Source organism: Urtica dioica, chromosome 10, assembly GCF_054948205.1.
Source record: "Urtica dioica subsp. dioica isolate 48M chromosome 10, U.dioica_male_clone48M_v1_H2, whole genome shotgun sequence".
Taxonomy (NCBI): domain Eukaryota; kingdom Viridiplantae; phylum Streptophyta; class Magnoliopsida; order Rosales; family Urticaceae; genus Urtica; species Urtica dioica.
Window position 1 is genome coordinate 23,588,616 of NC_142765.1, and position 22,440 is coordinate 23,611,055.

General features: G+C 47.7%; 2 protein-coding genes across 2 annotated transcripts; both read right to left on the minus strand.

The window, feature by feature from the left end:
- Positions 1 to 904: 904 nt before the first annotated feature.
- Positions 905 to 6,850, minus strand: LOC149384226 (uncharacterized). The gene is made up of 3 exons (XM_089628002.1): positions 3,495 to 6,850; positions 1,469 to 3,410; positions 905 to 1,417 (listed from the first exon to the last, which is right to left on the minus strand). Exons 1-3 carry the CDS (start codon positions 6,848 to 6,850, stop codon positions 905 to 907), a joined length of 5,811 nt encoding a protein of 1,936 aa, XP_089484128.1.
- Positions 6,851 to 15,373: 8,523 nt separating this feature from the next.
- TRM4 (LONGIFOLIA protein) lies at positions 15,374 to 20,564 on the minus strand. Its single transcript, XM_089628500.1, has 5 exons — positions 19,195 to 20,564; positions 18,977 to 19,047; positions 17,146 to 18,879; positions 16,912 to 17,062; positions 15,374 to 16,265 (listed from the first exon to the last, which is right to left on the minus strand). The coding sequence occupies exons 1-5, from the start codon at positions 19,343 to 19,345 to the stop codon at positions 15,523 to 15,525; spliced, it is 2,850 nt and encodes a 949-aa protein (XP_089484626.1). The 5' UTR covers positions 19,346 to 20,564; the 3' UTR covers positions 15,374 to 15,522.
- Between the last annotated feature and the right edge of the window lie 1,876 nt (positions 20,565 to 22,440).

Consider the following 22,440-nt stretch of genomic DNA (forward strand, 5'->3'; position numbering starts at 1 on the left):
TTGCCTTTAATTTTCATCTTTGAATGTTATCATAATGCGTTGAATATCTTGCTTGCTTTGATGTTTTTGACTTTAATCTCTGTTCGCATGAGTGCCTCGTGGGCGCCTCGCCGCCTTCCTCGCTGTTGGGCCGGACGTCCTTGACGCCTTGAATCCCTGTTCGCGTGAGTGCCTCGTGGGCGCCTCGCCGCCTTCCTCGCTGTTGGGCCGGACGTCGTTGATGTCTCGAATCCCTGTTCGCGTGAGTGCCTCGTGGGCGCCTCGCCACCTTCCTCGCTGTTGGGCCGGACGTCCTTGACGTCTCGAGTCCCTGTTCGCGTGAGTGCCTCGTGGGCGCCTCGCCGCCTTCCTTGCTGTTGGGTCGGACGTCGTTGACGTCTCGAATCCCTGTTCGCGTGAGTGCCTCGTGGGCGCCTCGCCGCCTTCCTCGCTGTTGGGCCGGACGTCATTGACGTCTCGAGTCCCTGTCCGCGTGAGTGCCTCGTGGGCGCCTCGCCGCCTTCCTTGCTGTTGGGCCGGACGTCGTTGACGTCTCGAGTCCCTGTTCGCGTGAGTGCCTCGTGGGCGCCTCGCCGCCTTCCTTGCTGTTGGGCCGGACGTCGTTGACGTCTCGAGTCCCTGTTCATCATCAACCCCCCAGTCTCTTGCATGATCTTGTAAAGATTTGGGAAGAGACTTGGATGGCTACTTTCACCCTTCATTGTGACATAAACATAAGCGATAATTACACGTCATGTGATAAATAAGGATTCGAGAAAAAGGGTAAATGGATTTCATTGAACTGAATTGGTGTTTTGCGGTTACATGAGACTGATTACAAAGACACTTTCATTTGTGTTTCACTACACACTTCGTTGAAATGAAAATAAAAAGATAGAAATAAGTCGCTGGCTGAGTTCATGCATCACTGGTAATATTGTCTAAGATGCTCGGCGTTCCATGGGTGCTTGATTTCCTTTCCGCTCGTCTCCTCCAGGCGGTAGGTTCCGTCACGGATCACTTGGCGGACACGGTAGGGACCTTCCCAGGTGGGTCCGAGCACCCCTGCGCCGAGCTCTTGAGTGTTCTGAAAAACTCTTCGTAAGACGAGGCTGCATTCAGCGAAGCGACGAGCCTTCACCCTAGAGTTGTAGTGGCGTTCGACGACCCTCTTTTGCGCCGCCATGCGTGCGAGTGCGTCTTCTCTTCTTTCCTCAATCAGGTCCAGTTCGCCTCGGAGGGTTTCATCATTCCCTTCTTCATCGAAGTGTTCCACTCGGGGGGAGGGGATTGCCACTTCGGCGGGGATGACTGCCTCGATGCCGTAGGTGAGGGCGAAGGGTGTTTCGCCGGTGGCGGAGCGGGTCGTCGTCCTGTACGCCCAGAGAACGAAAGGGAGCTCTTCCGCCCATTTCCCCTTCTTGTCTTCCAGCTTCTTCTTCAGGTTTTCCTTTATGGTTTTGTTGACGGCTTCGACTTGGCCGTTTGCCTGGGTGTGTCTGGGGGACGAGAACGTCTTGCTGATCCCTAGCTCTTCACATAGGTGACGGAGTTTGTCGTTGTCGAACTGCCTCCCGTTGTCTGTAACTATGGATGCAAGTATCCCATGGCGACATATTATGTTCCTCCATATGAAGTTCGTGGTGTTACCCTCTGTGATAGGGCCCAAGGGTTCTGCTTCGACCCACTTTGTGAAGTAGTCGATGGCGACGATCGCGTATTCGCGCCCCCCAGGTGCTTTCGGCAGTTTTCCAATCAAGTCGATTCCCCACTTCGCGAAGGGTCGCGGAACCAGACACAACGGGGCCGGGGGCCGATGCGGGACATGGGCGAACCGCTGGCACTTGTCGCACCTTCGGGCCAGGTCGTGTGCGTCTTTCTTGAGCGTAGGCCAGAAGTATCCCTGCTTGAGGGCTTTGAGGGCTAGCGACTGTCCCGCCGAGTGATTCCCGCAGATCCCCTCGTGGATCTCCCTGAGAACGAAGTTAGCCTCGTCGTTCTCCAGGCATCGGAGGAGTGGTTGCGAGAATCCCCGCTTGTAGAGCGTGTCGCCCTGCAAGGTATACCTGGATGCTTGGTACTTGAGTTGTTTTGCTTCCCCATGGTCGGCGGGTAGCTCGCCGTGGCGCAAGTATTTCGTCAGGGGGGTCGTCCAGGTCGGCTCGCCTCCCGTGTCGATGGCGAGGATCTCTGCCTTCTCGATCGATGGACATGCGAGCGCCTCGACGGGGACCTTCCCCAGCTCCTCGTCGTCTGCCCCAGAGGCCATCCTAGCAAGCGCATCGGCCTCGGCATTGGAGCTCCTCGGTACCTGTTTGATCTCGTACCAGGTGAATGCTTCTAGACGGCGACGGGCCTCGGCTAGATATGCGATCATGTTCTCTTCCTTGGCTTGATATTCTCCTTCGACTTGTTTCGTGATGAGCTGCGAGTCACAGTGTATCCTCAGGTTGCATGCGCCAAGCTTCCTGGCGATCTCGAGTCCTGTGAGAAGGGCTTCATATTCAGCCTCATTGTTTGACGCTTTGAAGCCGAAGCGGAGTGCGTACTTGAGCTTTTCATTTTGCGGGTTGGTGAGTACCACGCCTGCCCCCGAGCCGTGGGAGTTAGACGCCCCATCAACGTGCATATCCCACACCGGGCCGCAAGGGGCGGCCTTTCTCTTCGGAGTTGGCGGCTTCTCTTTTGGTTCTTCCTCTGCCTGTTGCGTCTCCACGTCATATGTAAATTCCGCGATGAAGTCGGCCACTGCCTGACCCTTGATGGCGACCCTGGGTTGGAACTCCACGCCGTACTCGCCTAACTCCTGGGACCAGATTGCCACTCTAGAGGATGTCCCTTTCTGTAAGGCTTTCCTGATCGGGTGCTCCGTTCGTACCATGACCTGGTGCGCTTGGAAGTACGGGCGAAGCTTCCTGGCGGCGGTGGCCAAGGCGAGGGCGAGTTTCTCTATCTCGGGGTACCTGGTCTCGGCGTCCAAGAGCGCCTTGCTGACATAGTAGATGGGTTGCTGGACCTTGTCTTCTTCTCGGACCAGGACGGCGCTGACTGCCCTGGTTGACACAGACAGGTAGAGGTAGAGTGGCTCGCCGTCTTTCGGCTTTGCGAGGAGTGGTGGGGAGCCGAAGTAGGCCTTGAGCTCTTGGAACGCTGCCTCGCACCTTTCATCCCACACAAAGTTTTTCCCACCCTTCAAAGCCTGGAAGAAATGTTGGCACCGGTCCGTTGCCTTGGACACGAAGCGACTCAGGGCGGCGACGCGCCCGGTCAGGCTCTGAACTTCCTTGACTCTCCGTGGGCTTTTCATTTCGAGCAGTGCTCGAATCTTCTCGGGGTTTGCTTCGATCCCCCGCTGATTGACCATGAAACCTAAAAACTTTCCAGACTCGACCCCGAATGCGCACTTCGTGGGGTTGAGCTTCATCTTGTACCTGCGAAGGAGCGTGAACATCTCCTTTAAGTCTTGCACATGGTCGGATGCCTTGAGGCTTTTGACGAGCATGTCGTCGACGTACACTTCCATGGTTTTCCCTATTTGTTTTGCGAACATGCGATTCACCAGGCGTTGGTACGTGGCGCCGGCGTTTTTGAGCCCGAATGGCATGACTTTGTAGCAGTATAGTCCCCGATCGGTCGTGAATGCCGTGTTGATTTGGTCAGGTTCATGCATGCGAATCTGATTGTATCCCGAGTAGGCGTCCATGAAGCTCATGAGTTCATGTCCAGCCGTGGCGTCAACCAGCTGATCGATCCTCGGGAGAGGGAAGCAGTCTTTTGGGCAAGCGGCGTTGAGATCGGAGTAGTCGATGCATATCCGCCACTTGCCGTTCGCTTTCCTGACCATGACCACGTTGGAGACCCAATCAGGGTACTCGACTTCGCGGATGAACTTGGCGGTGATTAGTTTGTCGACCTCCTCGTTGATGGCGAGGTATCGCTCGGCGTTGAACGTCCTCCTTCTTTGAACCTTAGCCGCTTTTCCTTTGAGGATGTTGAGGCGGTGGACTATGATCTCGGGGTCTATGCCGGGCATGTCTGCATGGGTCCATGCGAAGACGTCCTTGTGTTCTTGTAGGAAAGAAGCCAGTTGAGTTTTTATCATCACGGGCAGGTGGGCGCCGATCAAGACCGTCTGCTCAGGTTTCTGTTCGTCTAGCACGACCGGGGTCATGTCCGAGGAGGCCTCCACCGCCTTCCTGCGCGGCTCCTCCCGCGGGTCGAGTTCGCTGAACATCTGCGCGTCTCCGACCTCGCATGGGTAGTCATTCTCAATTTGGTATATGGTCCCGACCGTCATATCAATCGTGTCTTTACGGGTGCCCTGGACGTAACATGCCCTAGAGTCAGCCTGGCTTCCCTGCATTATGCCAACCCCGTCGGGGGTAGGGAACTTCACGAGTAGGTGGAACGTGGAGGTGACGGCACGGAGCTGGTTAAGGGCCGGTCTCCCGATGATGACGTTGTACGCCGAGGGTTGGTCGACTATCATGTAGTTAACCATTCGGGTGACCTGCGCTCCCCCTTCCATCCCGAATGTCGTCGGCAATTCGACGGACCCTTCGGTGAAGACGCGTTCCCCTGTGAAACTGAACAGGGGTGTCTTCACATGGACGGGATAAATTTTCCCCAGGTTCATGCGGTCGAGAGCCGCCTTGTATATTATGTCTGCCGAACTCCCATTGTCGATGAGAACTCTCTTTACTATGTTGTTGGCTATCTGGGCTTTGACGACAATCGCGTCGTTGTGGGGGTGGGCTATTTTCCTCGCCTCCTCGTCCGTGAAGTGTATGACTTCGCAAGGCACGGTCGGCGGTGGGGCGAAACGGCCCGTCAGATTGACTTGATGCAATAACCCGTCTCCCTCCAATGCTCGCGCGTATAGTTTACGTCCTTTGACGGAGTCGCCTGTTGCTGGTCCGCCCATGATGGTTGTTACGATGTTGAGTGGGGTGGCCGCCGCCTTTCCCCGGTCATTGTTACGATTGGTGGTGACCCTCGTGCCTTCGAGTTGTCGCTGTTCAGCGGCCTGAGGTCGCCGGCTTGACGAAGCTCCCTTGGCAGCCACCATCTGTAGGACAAATTCTTTGAGCTGACCTCCCTGGATGAGGTCTTCGATCTGCTTCCTCAATTGGATGCACTCGGACGTGACGTGTCCGTGATCCTTGTGAAAATCACAATACTTGCTCTTGTCGCGTTGGGCGGGGTGAACCTTCATTGGTGCTGGTTCGGTGAACTTGTCTCCATGGAGACTTAGAATTATTTCTGGCGAGGTTGACAGCGGGGTGAAGCCCGCGTCTTTTCGGAAGCGGTCGACTAGCCTGGGTCTCGTGTCGCGGGGCGGACGGACGCCAGTAGTCGCGATCGGGTGTCCCCGATTCCTTTTTCTCCTCGCATCTTCACCCTCGCGGTCTTCTTCGTCCCTTCTCCGGGTGCTTCGTTCCGATGCCTTCCGGCCTTCGAGGTATTCCTCGATCGAGATGTGCTCGGCCGCCCGCGTCATGAGCTCGGTCATGGTTGTCGGCCTCTTGCCAACGAGCGACTTTAGGAATTTGCCCATCTTGAGCCCGTCGATTAGGGCGATGATTGCATCATTGTCGGTGTAGTCGCTTACCTTGTTCGCCTCCTCCGTGAACCTGCTTAAGTATCTTTGGAGGGACTCGCCGTTCCTCTGCTTGACCGACCACAAATATGACTTCTCCTTCTTCTGTACCAGTGAGCTCGCGAAACGGGTGATAAAACGTTCCTTCAACTCCTCGAACGACCCTATTGCTCCTTTGGTCAGCTTCTGGTACCATTCGAACGCTGGACCTGTGAGGGTGAGGCAGAACGCCTGGCACATGGCGGCCGGGGTTTGCCTCCGGATCTGCATGGTCGTCTGGTACTGCACCAGGTGAAAGACGGGGTCACTGCTTCCGTCGTAAATGAGGGTCGGGGGGAACCGGAGATCACCGACGACCTCCTCTGTTAGTAAGTGAGGGGCGAGGGGTGAGGCTGTGCCTTCGACCATGTTGCGTATTGCGGGGTTCGAATTCTGCGTCGCCCGGAGCTCCCGTATCTCTCTTTGTAACCCCTGTACAAGATTCATTAGCTCTGTGTCGGGGGCCGGTAGTGCCGCCGCGGGGGGTGGCATGGCCACCTGCCCAGCGTCCCTGGCTGCCTGGTTAGTTCGCACGCCCTGATGAGGGGGTGGGTTTCCCGGGGCGCCCCCTACGGCGTTGGCAGATTCTGCCCTCGGGGGAGATTGGCGTCGTGGGATCTTCCATTGGTGGTTGAGGTGGTGCCTAAGGTCTTCATTCCTACCTGCCTGCCCTGCAGTATTGACGCGGCGGGGCGGATAGAACCTACGCGAGTCTCCGCTGTCCGCCACTTCTTCCCTGCCACCGAGACGAGCGAAGGCCGACCGTCGGGACGCGTCGGTGTGCGCAATAGAGTGCGCGCGAGAGTCTTGGGGGAGCGGGTTTTCGTGAGGGCGCCCTGCCGGTATGTCGGGGTGGCGGGGCGCGCGTTGGGCGCGTCCGCGGTCGGCACCATGGAGGCTTGGGTCCGGGGCGTCTTCGCTCTCGTCTGGCCTGGGGTCGCGCCCTTCACGCTCAGGCGGGGTCTCCAGCTGCTCCCCTCCCCCGAAGATTCCTTCCAGGGCGGGCTCGTATCCCCCGATTCTGGCCAGCGCGCCAGTCAACCTGAAAAGATTATCTTCCAGGCGCGTCATCCGCGCGTCCCTCTCATCTTGGACGGGGTCGGAGGTCACGCTCGCTTGGGGGGCATTGTGAGCCTGGTTTTGGCGGGCGTGGACTTGAGCCCGAGTGTTCATCGCGACACTTCCCGCGGGGCGGGGGGCTGCGTTTTCGGAGACGGTCACGCGGTTGGCCATCTCGAGAGAAGGGTTCCTGATCACGTTCTTCGGTACCTAAGGTGGTGAACCTTCAAAGTCGTGGAGGAAAGATTTGCCGGTGGAATCTCGTGGTTGTTGCTCGAGATCCCCTCCTTCTAGCGCCAAAATGTTAATGCCTGAAAATGGATCAACACGAAAACCGGTCCGCGGTTCGGTCTAGGGCCGGACCCTATGACCGCGCGGTGGTCGAACGGAGAAGTTGTCCCAACACCTGTACCTCCGCCGTGCCGGAAAAGGATTTCCGACGACTCGTCACCTGAGAAAAGAGAGAAACGTGAACTAAAGGACCGCGGAGGGGTTTCCTCCGGCGGGCACTCCGACGCTCAACATTAGTCTAGGTGTCGTGCTTCAAATTCTAGAGAGAGAAGCTCTGATGAGAGAGAAGCAGAGGTTTTGTAAGTGTGAGCAAACTTACCCCCAAATGTTGGAGGTGATGGTATTTATAGTGTTGTCTTGAGAGCCGGGGTATTTCCGTCATCAAATCCTTATGTCCCGGGATCCGATAGGGGTCACGAGGCCTTATGAGGAGTCATGGGATCTGATGAGTGGCCATGGGACCTGAAGGGTGGTCGTGGGAAGTACCCATGAGTCACGGGACCTGATGGACGGTCATGGGACCCAATGACGCGGCGATAGCATGCCCTTCAATCCTCTTGGCCTTATGACTTGCTTGACGGGGTCACGGGACCTAACGATTGGTCATGGGACCTGGAGGGTCGTCATGAGACGTACCCATGAGTCACGAGACCTGAAGGTTGGTCATTGGACCTGAGGGGTGGTCATGGGACCCGACGACGTGGCCATCTGACTTGGTGGTTTGTCATGGGACCTGAGGGGTGGTCATGGGACCCGACGACGTGGCCATCTGGCTTGGTGGTTTGTCATGGGACCTGGGGGTGTTCATGGGACCCGACGACGTGGCCATCTGGCTTGGTGGTTTGTCATGGGACCTGGGGGGTGGTCATGGGACCCGACGACGTGGCCATCTGGCTTGGTGGTTTGTCATGGGACCTGAGGGGTGGTCATGGGACCCGACGACGTGGCCATTTGGCTTGGTGGTTTGTCATGGGACCTGGGGGGTGGTCATGAGACCCGACGACGTGGCCATCTGGCTTGGTGGTTTGTCATGGGACCTGAGGGGTGGTCATGGGACCCGACGACGTGGCCATTTGACTTGGTGGTTTGTCATGGGACCTAAGGGATGGTCATGGGACCCGATGACGTGGCCATCTGACTTTTCCTTATCCTCTTTGGGTCGGGCCTCGTGCACATTAGTTTTTGGGTTGGGCTACCACATTTCTTGTGAAGGGAAAATAACCCATAACAAGTCACATCCAAAATATATCAAGTTACCTCAAGTCAAGTTTCACTGTATTTAACTGAAAATAGTTTAAATCGAATGTGGATGTTTTTGCTACAATACAATATATTAGAGTGGAAATTTTTTCAAATTAAAGAAACTAATTTAATATTATAAAATGGATAGTAAATCCCAATTATTCATACAAGAAAGCTTATAATCTTCTTCTTGAATAGATCAACCCAATGTCGCACCTTGTTTTGCTTTCTGTCTTTGATCATCGCCTCTCGACTCGGATACACAGAAACCAAACTTGGCACGAAATCGTGCACTTCCCAACGAGAGTCGCGATGCGAAACGCTCAACACTTCTCGACGGCCATCGTTTTCGTAATCAGCAGCGAACGGGTCACACATCACCAGCTTCGACGTCGCATCGTCGTCTTCGCTCACGAAAAACGCGTCCCTCGAAACCCCACAAAACCTCCAACACGAAGGCGAGCCCGGAGGAGAAGACTTCCCCGACCAAGAGAAACCCGAGACATCTCGCTCCGAATCGATCAGCTGGAATCCGATCGCGCTCACTCGACGGTTCGGAAACGACAGATACGCGAGGCTTTCCTTCCACTTGACGAGCCGGTGCGTAACGGCCCCGTCCCCGGGGTTCGTGTACAACAAATGACCTTTTGGCTCTTCGGCGATTAGACGAATCTCTTCGCTTCGGAGATCGAACGACAGAACACAGTTTCGGAACGGCGCAACGGAGAGAATGAGCCAGTACAAACGGCCGTGGAGAAGCACCGCGGCTTGGCTCTTGACCGAGATCGATTTTCCGTACAAAACCGTCTCAGCACGTTTCCATTGACCGGTGTTCCTGCTAAACACGTCGATTTCCAACCGAGCAAAGTTGGTCGCCACGATTCTGACCACCTTGTAGTCGTTGCGATCCTCGTCGGGTCCGAATCCGTAGACCGGAAAGTCTCTGTACTTTTGGAACCAATTCCAATCGCTGGGAATGGAAGGGACAAAGGTGTTCCTTCCCTCTCGGGTCTCCGGGTTGAAAAGCACTATCGCCTCGCTGCAATTACGGGTTTCGGATCCCAGCCTCAGGCAGAGCAGACCGTCGCAAGACCCGACGATGGAGGACGATGCGAATCCTTTTCCGGCGAGCTTCTTGATGGACGAGGCTATATCCGTAATTTCGACCTGGTTGTTGCAGTGGTCCAAGAAGAAGAGCCTTTGGACTGCCAAAGCGACGGAGAGTTTGGAATTCCGCGAGTGGTGTCGGAGGTGGCTATCTACGAGGCGTGAGTCGTTTGTGATGTAATCGCGAAACGCTTTGGAGACGGGTTTGAATCTCGCCAGAGATTCGACGGTCAGTTTGGGAAGTACTTCTTCAGACAATAGATCCGAGGGTAGAGAATTATAGCCTACCTCGTAGTCGTCGCTGTCACGTGGGCTTGTCTTTCGTTTCCTCGGCATTATTCCCATGACAACGATGACTCAGAGATATCAAGATTGATCATATACTTCTTAATAGTTCTTACCCCTTACTCCTCTGACTATAAAACGAAATCCAGTAAAATTAGGAAATTTTATTTGATATTTGGATTTGGGAAAACAAACAAAGAGTAAAATAAGGATATTATTATTTTAAATAGGCGGGCTAAGTAAATAGCCCAAACAGTCCGCCCAAACAGCTCAATTTTCTTTAAAATTGTAGCTCAACTATAATTATGAAAAATAATTTATGTAAACTTTAATTTAAATCTATTTAGATTACTAGTGTGATTTTGCTTTAATAATGTTATTTTTACGAATTGCTTTTGTTACTCATATAATTTGCATAGTCCGAGCTTGAGCTCGAAAGTTGCGAGGATAGTAAGAATTAAGCACCGAGCCCGAGTCAAATAGATCCGAGAGACAAAAAAATTAAAAACGAATTCGTTCATAAGTCAAGAACTTCGAAAAAAGGGAAGCCAGTAGATCAAAGAAAACACGTATAAATACATAAAATACTTAAACAAAACGTACACTTCGACGGTTATTCCGAGTACACGAGAAAATAACCACCCACTATACACGTTTTGGATCGGTCTGCCAAAATGTGGGTCTGATCACCCTACGTACTCGGCTCCAAGTACTATAAATAGAGGAAAGAACAACAGAAGTGGAATAATCCATATTATATTAAAAATTCGACCAAAAAGCTTCACTTATCGTTCAGCACCCTCATTTATATTCTCTCTTTTACTAGATTTGTTTGTACTTAGAGAAAATCTTGTTAGAAGTTTGGAGTTCTTGAGACTGCGTCCTCTGAATCAAGTATTCTTCGTGAGACAATTGTTGTAACATTTTTCTTTGTCAATATGCAATTGCTATATGTGTTTATTTTAGGAAAAATGATATGAAGTAGCTAATTCAAACTATGACTTTTGCAAAATAGCCATACTTTAATTAGGTATAGCAAAATAGCCAATTGAGAGCACATGTTTTCATTAAATTTAATCATGTCTCGATTAATTTTAATTCAGCCTTCATAAAGCTTACATTCTGTCTTTATAGTTCGTTGAGATTAAATTTAATACAGCATAGATTAATCTTACTAGAGCTAGTTTGCTTATAGTTGGCAAACAATGATTATTTTGCAAAAGTTTAAGTTCTATTGTACTATATAGCCGCTGGACCATTTATTTTAGTACTTGGAAAAAATTTCAACTAAAGTTGTTCTTTTATTTTAAAAGTTACCATATTTTGAAATTTTGCTACGTTTTTAATATCTAAACCCAATTTTTCACCGAGCCACAAGTGTCCACCTTGGACGGATTTTCGAAGGACGATACACCAAGATATCATCCTCAAAATACTAATTTTTTTTACCTCGGTTGTTCGGACGAGCGCGCTCCGAAGTGTGGAAATGCGCTCGGATGTTAAACCACCATGCACATCGGCCTCGGCCACCTTACTTTTTTTTTTTTCAAGCCATCAAATTTAAAATTGTTTGATTTGAATACTGGCGATTTTTAATTAATTTTAGAAATATATCATCTGGAAATTCAAATTTTTTTATATATAAAAAAAAACAAAATGAACGACTTTCTGAAAATATTTAATATAGTACTATTAATTTTTTTCTTCTGAAAATTCAAATTTTATTTTATGTAATTTTTATCTATCATGTCATAACTAAATTTTTACTACAAATTCTAATTAAAAGTATATAAAATAATTTAAAGAGCACCTGGATGATTTTGCTACAAAACAGTTAATTAGAGTGGATTTTTTTTCAAATTAAAGAAACTAATTTAATATTCTAAAATGGAAAATAAATCACAATGATTCATACTAGAAAGCTTGTAGATCAACCCAATGTCGCACCTTGTTTTGCTTTCTGTCTTCAATCCTCTCTCGACTCGGATACACATAAACCAAACTTGGCACGAAATCGTGCACTTCCCAACAACATTCGTGATGCGAAACGCTCGACACTTCTTGACGGCCATCGTTTTCGTGATCAGCCACGAACGGGTCACGCATCACCAGCTTCGACGTCGCATCATCGTCTTCGCTCACGAAAAACGCGTCCATCGAAACCCCACAAAACCTCCAACCCGACCAAGAGAAACCCGAGACATCTCGATCCGAATCAATCATCTGGAATCCGGTCGCGCTCACTAGACGGTTCGGAAACGACAGATACGCGAGGCTTTCCTTCCACTTGACGAGCCGTCCCCCGGGGTTCGTGTACAACAACTGGCCTTTTGGCTCTTCGGCAATTAGACGAATCTCTTCGCTTCCGAGATCGAACGACAGAACGCAGTTTCGGACCGACACAAAGGAGATAATGAGCCAATACAAACGGCCGCGGAGAAGCACCGCGGCTTGGCTCTTGCCCGAAACCGAGTGTCTGTACAAAACCGTCTCAGCCCGTTTCCATTGACCGGTGTTCCTGCTAAACACGTCGATTTCCAACCAACCATAGTCGGTCGCCACGATCCTGACCACCTTGTAGTCGTTGCGATCCTCGTCGAAAGTCTCTGTGCTTTCGGAGCGGTTTCAGATAGGTGGGAATGGGAGGGACAAAGGTGCTCCTTCCCTCTCCGGTCGCGGGGTTGAACAGCACTACAGCCTCGCTGAAACTCGGGGTTTCGGATTTCAGCCTCAGGCAGAGCAGACCGTCGCAAGATCCGACGACAGAACACGATTCGAATTTCCCGGCGAGCTTCTCGATGGACGAGGCTATATCCTTAGCTTCGACCTTGTTGTTCCTGTGATCCAAGAAGAACAGCCTTTCGATTGCAAAAGCGACGGAGAGTTTGGAATTCCGCGAGTGGTGTCGGAGGTGGCTATTTACGAGGCGTGAGTCGTTTGTGATGTAATCGCGGAACGCTTTGGAGACGGATTTGAATCTCGCCAGAGATTCGACGGTCAGTTTGGGAAGTACTTCTTCAGACAATAGATCCGAGGGTAGAGAATTATTATAGGCCACGTCGTCGCTTGTCTTCCGTTTCCTCGGCATCATTCCCATGACAACGATGACTATCAGAGATATCAACATTGCTCTGATATCTAGAAAACGAAATCCAGTGAAATTAGGATATTATATTTGATATTTGGCTATGAAAAATGAAATCGAGTAAAACAAGGAAATTATTATTTTTTAAATCTTATATTCTTATTTAGTTATATATTTATTATTTCTTACCATAAAAAAAATTAAAGCATAAGATAGAATCAATATAATAGTTGATTTTGAACACTGCCTTTAAATGGTAATAATAATAATAATAATAAAGTTGATTTTGATTAGATTGTTAGAATATTTAGTTGCAGCGAATTTTATAAAACATTACAGATACCCCCTATTATTATATTATCACTCCGTTTCCTTGGTTACAAAGTCATCTTCAAATATATTTTTCTTCAGGAAAACTCTTCATCATTTTCCCGAGCACATCCATGTACGCTTGTTTACAAATTGTAGTGTGTGTTGTTTTTAAAGAAAAATAGGCGAACTAGGTCACTTTAAACTCCATACTTGCAAATTAGCTAGCAAATATTCAAAACATCGCAGTTTAGGTTTAGGTAGGGATGGCAACGGGTACGGGTAAGGCCGGGTACACCTATTCCGTTACCCGTACCCGTTATAATTTTTTACCCGTTACCCAGACCCGTTTACCCGAATTTTGAGACGGGCCGGGTAACGGGGATACCCGCCGGGTAAGCGGGTTAAAAATGTTAGACCCGTTACCCGTTTACCCGGTTTAAAAAAAGGGTAGCGGGTCGGGTAGACCCGCTTACCCGTTTATAAAATAAAAATCTCTCAACAATATAAAGTTTAAAAATAATAAAATTTAGGTGAAAAATATCAAAGTGTTATATGAAAGATTGGTTGTAGTCTATATGATAGAACCAACTTTTTTTTTTATTCTTATGTATAAAAACAATGTTTAAAATATATCATCTAATTAGGTAAACATATGATTTATTATATTTTTAAATATTTAAAAGTTAACGGGTCGGGTCCCGGGTAACCGGGTACGGGATGGCTATTCCGTTACCCGTACCCGGACCCGTTAAAACCTTAACGGGTATTACCCGTTTACCCAAAAAGAACGGGTATTACCCGACCCGAATAAATCGGGTAACGGGCCGGAACGCGGGTAACGGGTCAAATTGCCATCCCTAAGTTTAGGGCACTTTCAGTTATTTCTTTTAAACATCCAATTTTATCTACAAAATTAAACTAATTAGTTATGGTGTAGGTGCTAGCTGTAGGCATAATTTAAACAATCTTAATTAATCAAGATCTTAGAACTAGATGATTTTCACAAAGTATTAGAGATCGAGAAAACCTACCTCGATCCATGGCGATGGCAGAATTACCGGAATTGGCTTTTCTCTCTTGACCCCTTTGATCTTAATAGTAGGTTATGGGTTGAGAGATGACCAATTCCTAAGGTTGGCTTTATATAGACTTACAATCAGAGTATAATAGAAAATTACCTTTTATTTATGAATCAATAGAATTTATCTTATTTATTATTAAACCCTAATAGATAATACACTTGAGTCACATTATTTTTCACATAAAAAGCCCACTAATGACATTAGGAAATATTCGGTCTAACACTAGCTTCATTTATTGCGCCGTACCCCAAGCCCTCATGCATATGGCGAAAGCGTGGGCTATTTAACGATGTATTCTCGTCTTTTGATTTAGTTGGACTGTGAGATGGTGGTCAAGATATTCATGTGTAAGAAGGCGAGGCTCTTTTTTTTTTGGGAAAATCTCAGAGCTTGCTGCTGATTTCGGATTTTTTTTATATGATTTTTCATATCAGAGTGTTTATCACAAACTTGCCAAGATGGCTTTTTTTTTTTTTATAATTAATTTGTGATCTAGGGGAAGGTTGTTCTCCAAATATTATGGTTGATATTTGCGTAGAGATGCCAGTTGAATAAGAAGTTCATGGGACGAGTTTAAAAAAAAAAACAAAAAAACTAATTTATAATTTTTAATGTGTTGGTGTAAAATTCGGACCTCCTCAATAAAATATTATTGGACCGTTAAGCCCAATAATCTACAAAGTCCATTCAACATAAACGACTTATAAAGCAACCAAACAACAAAATTCTTTGTCGTTTTCTATTCGCTGTAGTAAATGTTGAAGGAATCGTGTGAGCAAGGCAAACTGCAATAGCATAGTACTGTATGCCTTTTTTTTTCTTAAATCGATTTTTTCTTCGGTTAAAAAATGAGTAGCTAGTAGTCTTGTCAACTGGGTCAAGACGCCCGTGGACTAACCTGTCCAACCCTCTTTTTAGAGGTTTTGGGCCATCCTGATCGTTTTCGTAGAAGGTCAAGCCGAATCGTGCTTGTTGAAGGGTCTGGACTGGGTTTAAGGTCCAGATTAAGCCATTTTCAAGCCAAAGAAAGTCGAGAGTTTGGTCTTGAGTTGGGACTTCAGTCTTATTCTTTAGACCCGACCATCCAATAAAGAGGTTTCGTTTAGACTGCGTTAATGACTCAAAGCTTGGAAAGCTAGGTCTCAGGTTTCAAAAATAAGAAAAAAAATCATCCAGGCAAGGCAATAGAGCTGTAGTGTTTCATATTTATGGTTTGTTCCATAAAAATACCTCTTGATTTCTTTTAGATTCAGTTTCCTTTACAAATCCAGGACAAAAGTAAGAAGTCCCCTGTAACCCCAAAATAAAAATTAAAAATATTACACCTTTAGGTCAGATTAAAAATCAGAATATGAAAAAAAAAAACACACACACCAAAGATAATAATGACAAATTATAATAGCGGTATTAGAAAAAAAAAAAAAAAAAAAAAAAAAAAATCACTACTTTGCGAACAATAGCCTACGCGGTCTGGGCTTAGCTCGCAAATTCACGGCCTCTCCACGGACAACTTCGTCGACCAAGTCCTTAAATATCGACCTCTCAACGTCCAACACAAGCCCCGAGACGTGTCCCGAGAAGTCCGTCCAGCTCTCGGCCCGCCTCGTCACGTCCTCGCAAAGTATCGTCTTCACCGGATCATCGTCTCCCTCGGCCTCCGAAACGGGCCCGCCTCGAAACTGCTCAATCTCGCGGCACAGCTCCTTGAGAAGCCTCTGCGCGTTCATGCTCTTCCTCGCAAGCACCGACCGCCGCGGCCACGGCTCGGCCGACGAAGAAGCGAGCTTTTTCACGAGCACCTCGTTCACGGCGTCGAACACGAGCTTCCTGTGGAGCCTCTCGTTGGATTTGGTCTTGTCGTCGCTCGGGCCGTGGCTGGATTTGGTCTGTTCCAAGACGAAGAAGAGCTCCGGGTTGATGGGGTGTCCCGATGGGTGGAGCTGGAAGCCGGAGAGGTCGTCGCGGAGCAAGAGCCCCGAGGCGAGGAGGATCTCCGAGACGTATCGGTGGTCGGGATTGTTCGTGTTCTTCTCGCAGAGAGACGCGATGTAGTCCGTCCGGGCCTCGTCGTGGCTCGAGTTCAACCGCCTCAGCTTCTGAACCAAGTTCTCTATGTTCTCTAGCTTCTTCCGGCTCATCTCCGAGGCCGCGATCGCGGGCTCATCGGAATTTCGAGCCGCGATGCCTGTAATATGAAAAATGACAGACCGTTTTCTTAAGACACATTTTTATGATTATTTGCACCGAGACATTAAACAGCGTAATCTATCAAAACAAATATTAATTTTCAAGTAACTCTTTGATCCCTAACATAATTGTTTGAACAAAAATGCTCCTTAAAGTACTGATTTTGTAGTGATTTTAGTTCCTTTATTATTATTTTATCTATCATTAAACGGTATCATTAAAAATAAAATGAAATCTTCCCCAAAAATCCGAAAGTGTACAACAGATATAATTTTTATTTATTTATTTATTAAAAACATGTTATTTAAGGTGGTAATATTTTACTTTTGCACAATTGAGCAAACATTAATTGAAGGACCAAAATGTCATGGGCATCATATTAGTAAGTAGTTGTGCTAAACAACATCCCCTTATTTCGTGAATTTTCTACGAAAGAGAATAAGATTTAAAACTGTGTATAATCGAGCTGATTAATTAGAAAAACTTTTCAAACAAATGCCTTAGCTTTTCGAGCCGTAGCATATCGTTTTGTCGACTTTGAAACACAAACACAGACTGAACCTTGGAATTCTAATTTCCGTTCAAAACCGTACATTTGATGTCAAATGATAAACAAAAATCCCCAAAATTAATTTACTAGTTACCTTTTAGTGGCGTTGTTATCTGCTTCACCGGAGACGGCTCGTCGTCTTTGTAAGCAGAGGAATCAAGAACCGAGACAGGACTCGGATGCTCTGGCGGCACTGTTCCGAGTTCTGCGAACGACGCATCTTCATCGAGCCTCGGAATCACTTTCTGAGAACGAATTCGAATTAGCGAAACAAACAAAATAAAATAAAGACTCAAGGAAGCACTTAAGAAACAATCAATTAATTAACCTTTTGTAGTGCACTCGAGACTGAATCACTGCAATTCAACTCGATGGACCTCAGAGCGCACATGACTTCCGTGTTTCCGTCGGAGTTTAAGGACACGTCGTCGCCGTGGCAGCTGAGAGATTTCGAGTCGTTGCTGACCTCACTTGATTGGTCGTCACATATTTGAACTTGAGAGTTGTTATTATGGTTATACTTGGGCCTCGATCTCGAACCGCCCGGCGAGCCCGACTCGGCCGGAGGCTGTCTGTGGGGCCCGCGAGCCTTGCCGGAGCTCGAGGGGGCGGTCGGAGGGCGAGACCGCCTCTCCGTCTCGACCTTCTTCTGCTGAAGTCTCGGGCTTCTCGCCAAGTTATCGCTCTGCTGAGGTTGCTGAGACCTCGGTTTCGGGTTCTTGGAGCTCCCTCTCTTCTCCGCCGCCGAAGCCACGGACGAGTCTCTGCGTCCGTATTTCGGGGACTGGTCTTTGGCCACCGAACTATGGGGTCTGTGATTGTAAGCATGGGAATCGGTAGAGACTTCTACCGAGGAAGACGTACCCAATTTCTCGACGCGCTTCGCGGGTTTCATTATGACGATGGGAGACTCGAAGGCCCTTCTGATCGCGGAATCGCTCTGCTGCTGGTTCCGTTGTTGGCTCGGTTGTCTCTGCTCGTTCGGGCTCTGGGTTCCGACGAACGTGGCTTTTTCTTCTTCTCTGCCGCTCTCCAACAGCCCTTTCGCTTGCATCGCCTCCAATATCTGTTTGAGGGCACGGAGATCCTTACCCGACTGCTTGAACTCGAGGTCCTTCAGCCTCTTCTCGATCTCGCTATACACAGAAGGGAAAGAGCTGAGAGCCCTCGGCGGGACTTTCCCGGTTGTTCTCGAGCTCGTCGTCGTCGTCGTCGTTCTCGGAGAGCCTTTGTTTCCGTCGTTCGTCTTCCACGGAGCGGGTTCGATCGGAAACCGAGAGCTCGGAATGGGTTTCATCACGAAGTCGGGCTTCCTCCACTGCGGCGAGCCCGGCTCTTTGGCCGAGCTCCGAGCCGACGACACGTTGACGCTGTTCATCTTCAGCGGCTTCGCGACCGGCTCGGCTTCTCGAGCCGGAACCGAACCCGAATCGCCGGGCAGCGAGTCCAAGCCCATCAGTTTCGCAACGACGCTCTGAGGCCGCTTCTGAGACGAAGAAGAGCCTCGGATCGAGCTGTCCAACGAGAGCCTCGGAAGCTCTTTCATCTTGGCCGTCGATCTCATGGCGTCCCGGGACTCGAACGACATCCGACCCATCTCTCTCCCGTCGTAAGAGAAGCGCGGATCGTCCCGGCACTCGTTGTAGTACCACGGAGCCTCCCTCAGCTTAGCGAGAACTCTCAATGACTCCTTCAAGTCCCCGGGAGTACTGCTTTTATGTCCCTCCATCGGAACGGGCCTCGGGGAATATTCCCTCCGGACGCTAGTAGATTCCTCTCCGCTCGCCGTCTTGATCGAGAGCCCTTTCGCTTCTCTGTACATCGAATCCTTGACCACGTCGCGGAGGTCCACCGAGTGCCTCCCGGTGATCCGCGGAGACGTGCTCGTGTTATTCATCGCGTCGCGATCGTACGATGTCGACGAGACTTCTTGTTGACCATCGCCGGCTTTGTCGAAATCCGCGGACGAGGCCGAGGAAGAACAAGCCGACGAGAACGAGGCTCGCGACGACTCCGTAGAGATTCTCTGTTTCTCGCTCACCGACTTGTTCAGGCTCATTTCCTGCGGCGATCCAAGAAAATTTCCCGGAAGATTTGGAGCTGAGAGGTTTGAACTCCGAAAGATATTTAAGAAATTAGGAGAAAAACGAAGTTCTTACCGACGAGTTTGGCTGATAATGTACGTTGTTCGAGTGTCTTCCGATGCTGCCATTAACAGACCTAGAATTACCTGTAAACGTAATAGAAAGTATGAATCAAAAGCCTAAAAACTAGAACAGGAAAAGAAGAAAAAAAAAAGTCAACACATGATTTCTTGAGCACTTGACATTTAATCTAATCATGAGTTTCATGAACTGACTGAAGGCCAGCAGATTACCTTGAGGAAGTCTTTTGTGGGTGATTCTCTTCCCGGTTCCGGTGAGGACTTGGTGGCGATCGAAGATCTGGAAAATTCCGGTCATACAACCGATTTGCTTCTGTAAATCGGGATTATCATCGGCCAAAGAATGCAAAAGCTTAGCAGCCATCTCTCTCTCTCTCTCTCTCTCTCTCTCTCTCTCTCTCTCTCTCTCTCACTTAAAACAAATCCAGATTCCAGATCACAACATTCTCTCAGCCAGCTTCTCCAGATCAAAACATAACGAAGCCTCAGCTACGTCTGGGACCGATCTTTTAAGACGTTTTATGGACTAATTAAACCCCTCAAACACACCAGTAATTTCAGACACACCTAACTGAGTCTGAGCTTTATTCCCTCTGACACCAAAAACGTAAATAGTATGAGAAAAAAAAAATTAAACAAAAAATGTTGCAGATAAACAACCTTGGGATTGGGTTTTCCAATCTAGGAAGAGTGTAATTCACACACACCCCTCAAAGAAAAGACCCTCTCTTGGTGCTTTCTCTGACACCAATATCCAACCTTTTTTTTCCCTTCTTTATTTACATGAAATTTACAATAGTAAAGTAAATACCCAGACTTTACTCTCCAATTAAGAAAGAAACTGCCGAATTGAAGCCCTCCACAACTCTGCAAGGCTACAGTGACAATGGCCACACGAATTGTTTCTCTCACTTTCTCTTTCTAATTACAGTACTTCAAAGGTGCAATCTTTAAGCCCTTCAAAATCTAACATGGAAGAACATCTGTGCTTTTGCAGATGAAAATATGCAAAACCCACAATCTCCTTCTCTTTCTCTCTCCGAGCACTTCAGTGGTTCGTTTCGACCGTAAGCAAGGTTTCAACAACTACATGAAAAACTCACAGAGCAGTTGCCAGTAAAACCCACATCATCAAATCAGCCGGCGATGGAAATAAAGTCGGTGATAGCTTTTCACAGAAATTAATCTGGGAAATATAATTAATAACAAGTGTAGAGGACGAATTGAAGAGAGAGATAACTACTCAGCGAGGGAGTCCAAAATATTGGAAAGGGTATTTATTTTTCCTTCCCTGAGGTTCTTTTAGCTAATTAAAGAAACTCTAATTAAGACCACGGCAAGGAAAGTGTTGTGTAAAAGGAATCTCTCTGCTGGTCCAAGGAAGAATGGGTTTCTTTCTCTCTCTTGATTTGGTTCGGCTTGGAGCAAGTTGGAGAGACAGATCAGGAGAGACAAGGAAGGGAAGGCGTTTATTGTTTATTTTTTTTAATTAGTTTCTATAAGATATGACACATATAATCAGAAATGTGCAGGCCAATGACAGTAGACTAAGAGACAGAGTCAAGACTCGAGACTAATTAAAAAATCAAACTAATAAATATTTAAGTGAGGAGAGAGAGTGGGTTATTGTTCTTGTCTACGTGTTTGTTTGTGTGGGTCAGAAATCCTCAAGGCTCTATCCCCCGAACATCCATGTGAGTTGGGTATGTGGTGGGTCTAGGCGTGTCTGCATGTGCATGTGACATTGTCAGCAGGAGAGAGAAAGACACAGACTTTATGTGAGAGAGAGAGAGAGAGCCCGCAAAAAATCGTATCACTCCCATTATTTGTCATTTTGTAATTTGTACCAACCCGCACTAGTTCTATAAACAGCGAGATGAAAGATATTAAACGCCATTGTAAATTGAGCAAGTCCCGAAATAAATATGTATAAATCGAAATATAAAATTATAAATATATTAAATTAGTGAATAGTGACTAATTCTATACTGTGGCACGTTTGTGGTACAATATTGGTGTGATAAAATTGTTAACTATTTAGGCGATGATGTTTTGGAGGGATGTTTATCCTTCAAGTGTTGTCGTCGTCATTTGCTTGATTATTGGTGACAATGCCTTGTTGGCTAATCATAGCTCTGCGAGTCATTTTGTATGAAGAATTTCTTTAATTTCTCTTGTTGAGTGATGGTCGCACTCTACCTTTTTATGTGAATGAACTCGGAGATCGTGAATATGTTACTCCTATCGAACTTGATGTATTTGGTTTGATCTCGCTTTATAGGATCCTTTTTATAAGTTTAGCTCGAGAATCGCTTCTGATAAGTGGTTAAAAGGTGAAGTTCGAGTGGTCTTAAAAATTATTTGCTAAACCGCATTTTGAGTAAATTTGTGGGATAGAGGAGGGAGAATCATTCATTGTTGTTACACCTTGTTTTTCCTTCATGATTATCGAACTCGTCTTCTTCCCTTTGTAGACTTCTATGGTTGTGTGTCGTCTGGCCTATGACAAATCCTCAAGAGAAACGTAATTTTTCGCTCGAGTTGTGTGCCTGATCATCGTCTTTGATTTCTTCGCGATAAAGGAGCTTAGGAAGTTGCTGAATTGGAGGTTGTTGGTAATAATCGTGATGGCACCACTATCTTGAGTTTGTCGACCTTGTTCGACTCGGTCTCGGGCTGTCAACGCATCATATTTGAGAAAATCTTTGCGGCTCGCTGCTATTTTAAGTCACTTATACACGTGTGAAGGATCAAGATTTTTGTGAGGTTGTAGTGTGGTTTTGTGGCCAAAGCAGTCCACTTTGGTTGACCTTCGTTGATTTTTCAGCAGGTCCCTCCAACTCATGAGGTAACTACGACTAAGGTCCTAAATACTTGAATCAGTGACGTCAGCATTAACTCCATGGTTGACTTATGGCACTCACTCTCGGAGTTATTGCTAAGAGTTTGCTCTGGCTCTTTTCGTCATCCATGACACAACGTATTATGAAGAATCTTGTTAGTCTACATCTTCGATGATGGTTTTGTATCCTTATATCATTGCAACAATGTTGGTTTGCCAGAGGAGCCTCGTCTGAGCGTCTCGTTCATCACCAAGCATGCTAAGGTGATGTTCGACGATGGGACACCAGTGGCAAAGCTCTTCGAAGGGGTGCCGATCATGAGGGCTCATCGAGTTTTGGCTCAAGTATTGAGTGCAATGCTCTTCGTAGGGTAAGGGGCCGCCTTGAAGTTTTCTAAGTGGTGAAGAATTTTGTTGGAAAAATGAGACGAGGCATGAGAGTTAAGAATTTTCACAGAAGAAAAATGGATTTGTCGGTAGGGAATTTGCAGTGTGTTTACGAATGCCACTCATTCCAGCACCAAAATGCGTATGCCATTTTTGGGTCAACATTTAAGAATCCGCGTTGTTTGATATAGAGGCGTACCCTATGACGACATATGAACTAAACGGTGATA